Here is a 6000-nt window from a genome sequence, read left to right on the forward strand (position 1 = left end):
AGCTGAAAGCAATAGCTCTGTAAATCAAAAATTCAGTGTGTAGAAATCCTTTCACGATGTGTCTGTTTTGTTTTTAAAGCTTCACAGCCACCAAGTGCTAATCAGCTTGAAGCATGCTGTGAGTCTTTCAGAACATTATTGAGGTAAATAAACATCTCATGTGGGAGAAAGAGACACAATGTTTCCTTAAGAATTAAAAATTCCAGCACTCTGCATATGGAGCAGAATGAGGTGGCCAAAGGGACCATACTACCTCAAGCTACAGGTGGGGAATAACACTTCTCCTATGTGTAAAAGCAAAAACCTAGCACATCATGGAGAAAGTACTTGCTAATTAAAAAAGCTAGCCTTTTCCCTGCTTTGCTGGCTTTATAGTTGCAGGGAATTTTAGTGTGTGAAAGCAATTTTCCATTGCTGCTCTTGCAGTTTATTTGACAGCGTCAGATGGCTTTGTGTGTGTACCAGGTCTGTGATAAGCAGTGCTTTTTTCAAGGGGTCCTCAAGGGTGTTGGCACCTCTTTTGTTGTTAAAAAGTGTGGCATTTACTGTAACAACCTTATGGTGAGAACCAGCACCTATTTTTCTAGGGGAAAAGCACTGGTGATAAGAGCATGAAAGGAACAACTAAATCATGAAAAAGTTGAATGATTAAAATATGGAATTAGTGTGTACACTTATGCATCAAGCTGTTAGGCCACTGAAGGAAGGTTGTTACTCTGATAATTTATAAAATAACTGTAGCTGATTACTGTTTCCTCCACTTAATGGCTACTTCCCAAAGGTGTCCTCTCGTGGCTGATCTAGATCTGACTGGGATTGCAAAACAGTATGCCCAATTAGACCTGCCAGCTTTGGCCTTGGGGTGTCTGTTGCTGATTCCACAACCTGAGAAAAGAGCTCAGCAGATTCAGGTGAGTGAAAACAGACACAAATAGCTGGTGTACTTCACAATCAGTTTGTGAAGCCCCTGAGTTAAAATTCTACAGTATCAATCTAGACTAAAGATGGATTGGGGGACCTGTGGCCCTCCATAAGTTTAGACTACAACTCCTGTCATCCTTGGAACTGGCCAGTCTAGCTGGGGCTGATGGGATCATGCGAGTGAGAGTCCAACACATGGAGGGCCCAGCACACGTACACCCAGGAATTCCTACCACAGGCCTTATGTGTTCCACTTCAAGCGTTTATACAATCCTTCGTGCTTTTTTAAAAAAAATCACCAGTAGCTCTGGGTTGGGAGTAGGTCGCATCCACCCTGAGTAGATTTTGTATTTACAGTGGTACCTGCGGTTGCACACAGGATCCGTTCCGGAGCTCCAGTCGATCCCAAGGTGTGCGTATCCGGAGGTGCCGCTTCTGCGCATGCGCGCAGCACGGTTTAGCACTTCTGACATGTGCGCACGGCAAAACCCGGAAAAATACTTCCGGGTTTGCCACATATGTATCCCAAAGGATACATAACCGGAGGTGAACCTAAGTAGAGGAGGTACCACTGTATTTGTGTTCTGTCCACAAATGAAACACTTACTCTTCTGTTTTCTTTGACTTTGGCCTACTTCTGTTAAAATAAAAGTTGCACTCCTTTCTTCCTCTAGTTTTATTTTGTGCCTATCAATTTAGGATAGCACTCTTGTGACGAAGATGATGTCACGAATCATAGAATCTTGGAAGGGACTCCAAGGACCATCTAGTCCAACCCCTGCAATGCAGGAATCTCAGCTAAAGCATCCCTGGCAGATGGCTACCCAACCTCCAGGGAAGGAGAGGCCACAACCTCCTGAGGGGGGTACTGTTCCACTGTCAAAACAACTTTTACTGTCAGAAAGTTTTTCCAAATGTTTAGTCAGAATCTCTTTTAATGTAACTTGAAGCCACTGGTTCGAGTCCTGCCTCCCAAAGCTGGAGGGGGAAAAACACATGTTCCCTCTTCCATGTGACAGCCCTTCAGATATTTGAAGATGGCTATCATATCTCCTCTCAGTCTCCTCTTTTCCAGGCTAAACATACTCAGCTCCTTGAACCGTTCCTTCAACCGTTCCTCATAAGGCTTGGTTTCCACACCCTTGATCATCTTGGTTGTCCTCTGTCCTCCTCTGTACATGTTCCAGCTTGCCAACATCCTACTTAAATTGTGGTGCCCAGAATTGGACACAGTATTGCAGGTGTGGTCTGACAAAAGCAGAATATAGTGGGACTATTACTTCCCTTGATCTGGACACTGTACTTCTGTTGATGCAGCCTAGAATGTTAGCTTTTTTTCCTGCTGCATCACACTGTTGACTCATCTTAAGCTTGTGGTCCACAGACCCCTAGATCCTCTTCACATGTACTGCTAGTAAACCGGGTGTCTCCCATCTTATATTTATGCATCTGTTTTTTCCTGCCTAAGTCCAGAGCCTTATATTTGTCCCTATTGAATTTCATTTTGTTAGCTTGCGCCCAGTTCTTCAATTGGTTACGGTCATTTTGAATTCTGATTCTGTCTTCTGCAGCATTAGCTTCTCCTCCCAGTTTGGTATCATCTGCGAATTTGATGAGCATCTTAATTCCTTCGTCTATATCATTTATAAAGACATTGAACAACAACGGGCCCAGGACAGAACCCTGCGGCACCCTACTTGTAACATGTTTCCAGGAAGACGAGGAACCATTAATGGGTTCTCTTTGGGTTTGGTTAGTCAACCAGCTACAAATCCACCTAACAGTTACCTCGTTCAACCCCCATTTTACCAGCTTCCTCACAAGAATATCATGGGGGACTTTGTCAAAAGCCTTACTGAAATTAAGATGCACTATGTCTACAGCATTTCCCTGATCCACCAAGTTTGTGATAGCATTTTTAAAAAATGCCTCTTCTGCATGAAAGCTTCTACTGCAAAGAATGTCGACTTTAAGACCCTCCAAAACTTTTTGCTGCAATATTCAGTACAGCTCCTATATAGGATTTCATAGTTTGTGAAGCTATTATCCTTTGCAACCTCTTTGAACAAAAGTGCTGTAAGAATCAAGAATATTTCTGTAATGTTTGTTTGTTCTCAGATGCTTTAAAAGATTTGATCCTATGAAAATTTCAATAAATATCTTTTAAAAAATAAAATAAAAGATTTGATCCTGTTTTTCCCCACCAGGGCTTCCTATCCTTATGTCAGCTTGGGACTGTGTTACTGCAAGTAGAGGAGCACATGAACCAGGGTATAGTAGCTGGCTTTGCCATACAGGTACCCCAATTTCAGCCCTTTGGGACAAAATAGACAAGACACAGTTGATTCTTTCTCGTAAGCCGTGGACCTAACCAGAATAACTCTTCTACTGCTTTGCAGATTAGATGTCTGATTTTAGACTACATCATAAATGAGAAGTGTGAAGAGTTTCTAACCTCAGAATACATTCCATTCTTGAAGTTGCAAGAGATTCACCCTGGGAAACTTAAAAGCTTGGTAGAAAAACTTGTAGAAAAGAATAGGTAAGTGAGTGCAGAATTCTCAAGTTTCATTTTTCTTTGTGCTAGGAGGGCCTAATCCTACTCATCTCCACAACTGTGCCAAAGGATGTTCCCAAGCCTTTGCTTACACGTGGAAGGGAGAGGTCTTGTTCATTTACAGACAGTACCAGTGAGCCACGTGTGCATCCAGTGTAAACAAGACACTGTAGCTCCTTTGTCGCTTCCTGGGCAAAGCAAGGGAGCAGCAGGCACACAGTGGAGGAGGAGGAGGAAGCTGGTGGACAGCTTGAGCACTCTTTCTCCCGAGCCAGATGATTGGCGTGGAGAAGGCCAGGAGCGAAAATAAGCATCAGGGAGCAGAGAGTGTACGCAATGCAGGAGGAGAGCAGGTGGAGAAGGAGCCAGCAATGGCAGAGACAGCAGTGGGTGGATCCACCGCCCCTCCAGAGGTCCAGATCCGCTGCCCCGCCCCCTGGCATGCTATGCTTCATGCAGTGGTTTGCCATGTGCGACATATGCAACAAACGCTGCATTGGATTGTTGTCTAAATGAATACATACCTCTTCCCGCACTCCCACTGCAAAAAAAAAAAAAAAAGCCTACAGGTATTGTGATTTTAGAAAACACTTGCCTCTCTTCTCTCAGTATGCACTTTTTCTTTTTTGCATAGTTCAAAAATATTGATTTGTTTTCTGCTAATGACTGCGTGTATATGTTTTATGCAGGATGGATGATGCAGCAGCCCTAATAAAAGGGTATCTTAAAACATCTAGAACTCCTCTTCCAGAGGACAGGACATCTTCAGATGTTGTGAAGGTAATAAAACTTTTGTTAAAAAAAAGTCAACCCACCATTAGTTCTCCTGAAACGCTTTCTATCTATTGAGTTTTAAATTTGTATCCTGACCTTTGTTTCAAAGGAGCCAAGAGCATCAACCAAAATGATTGAACAAAGTCTGAGAGCATCTTAGCTGAAACATGTTAGGCCATATTTTGTGTGCATCTGCAGGAAACAAAACTGCCAGTCTGAAAATTAAGATTCAGTAACTAATGAATTCTCAACATTTTTATTATTGTATCCATTTATAGCCTGCATTTTCTCCAGACCTGGCACAGAAGGTGGTTTACACAAATTAAAAGAACACAGATAAAAATGCAAAAAGCTAAAAATAGTTAAAAAGCAATTAAACAAATGTCTTTTATAATCTTTTATATGCTTTATCTTTTTGTATTTTATCTGTGTTGTTTTATGTAAGCCGCCTAACAGATGCAAATGTCTAATAGACATAGAATAACATACATACTTAAGGGACGCGGGTGGCGCTGTGGGTAAAACCTCAGTGCCTAGGGCTTGCAGATTGCATGGTCGGCGGTTCGAATCCCCGCAGCAGGGTGAGCTCCCGTCGTTCGGTCCCAGCTCCTGCCCACCTAGCAGTTCGAAAGCACCCTTAAGTGCAAGTAGATAAATAGGTACCGCTTCATAGTGGGAAGGTAAATGGTGTTTCCATGTGCTGCGCTGGTGCTGGCTCGCCAGAGCAGCTTCGTCACGCTGGCCACGTGACCCGGAAGTGTCTCCGGACAGCGCTGGCCCCCGGCCTCTTAAGTGAGATGGGCACACAACCCCAGAGTCGGACACGACTGGCCCGTACGGGCAGGGGTACCTTTACCTTTACCTTAACATACATACTTAGTACACATTCTGTTTCTTATAGAAAACTGAGTGGCTGGTAATTTCTTTTTCTTCCTTCAGATGTACTTCAACGAGCTGGCGTAGAAGTCTTGTCATTCATATATATGCAGAAAGCCGTTTATGAGGTCTCATTATCCTGTATAGCTATGCTTTTTGTATTTTACTTGGCTCTGTATTTAATTTGCACCAAAAATTCACTAAAAATAACTGTTACAAATCTTGTTTGAGATTTCTCTGCTTATGAAGAGAGAAACTTTGCCTAAATCAAGGCAGCGCTAAGTTTCAGGGAATTACTGCATCCTTGTTGCACTTTGAAATTATTTGCAAATCCTATGATACTTTGATATCAAGACTGTTTTTAAACTGCTTTTGTTCCAGTGCAGATAAATCTGACATTAAACACCAACATGGCAACCACAGTGTTTTGTCACGAGCCTGATACAAGCTAAGGGGTATTTCACCCACCCAAGTAATTCCACTGTCATTTCAAGATGGCAGAGTCAACTTTCCCCCAAGCCCTACCCCCCGGCCACTGCTCAACATACCACCAGACATCTCTGCAGCAGCAGTTCCAAGCTTCAGGCTGATGTTTGGTGCAGCAACAGTGCACAAGGCCTTGCGCTGGATGGAATCACAATATGGACTTGTACTTTTTCAGGTTTTGTGAGGCTTCTCCCTTAGCTACTGAAAAAATATAGTTGCCTCTCTTTTCTCCTGGTTTTCAATCCATTGGCTTGAGGAACCACTGAAATACAGTGGTACCTCGGGTTACTTATGCTTCAGGTTACATCCACTTCAGGTTACAGACTCCGCTAACCCAGAAATAGTACCTCGGGTTAAGAACTTTGCTTCAGGATGAGAACAGAAAT

The 6000-nt window shown here is 43.0% G+C and overlaps 1 protein-coding gene across 9 annotated transcripts in view; it reads left to right on the top strand.

The window, feature by feature from the left end:
• Positions 1-5537, top strand: part of KNTC1 (kinetochore associated 1) — a 90830-nt gene extending 85293 nt beyond the window's left edge. For 6 of the 9 annotated variants that reach the window (XM_053369980.1, XM_053369984.1, XM_053369981.1 and 3 more), the window contains 6 exons: positions 80-143; positions 782-911; positions 3129-3218; positions 3321-3463; positions 4168-4258; positions 5192-5537. In XM_053369980.1, coding sequence (XP_053225955.1) covers positions 80-143; positions 782-911; positions 3129-3218; positions 3321-3463; positions 4168-4258; positions 5192-5215 — 542 coding nt within the window. In that variant the 3' untranslated portion in view covers positions 5216-5537. The other 3 variants (XR_008328099.1, XM_053369982.1, XM_053369985.1) reach the window with 3 other exon arrangements.
• The last annotated feature ends 463 nt before the right edge of the window (positions 5538-6000 follow it).

Source organism: Podarcis raffonei, chromosome 16, assembly GCF_027172205.1.
Source record: "Podarcis raffonei isolate rPodRaf1 chromosome 16, rPodRaf1.pri, whole genome shotgun sequence".
Lineage (NCBI taxonomy): Eukaryota > Metazoa > Chordata > Lepidosauria > Squamata > Lacertidae > Podarcis > Podarcis raffonei.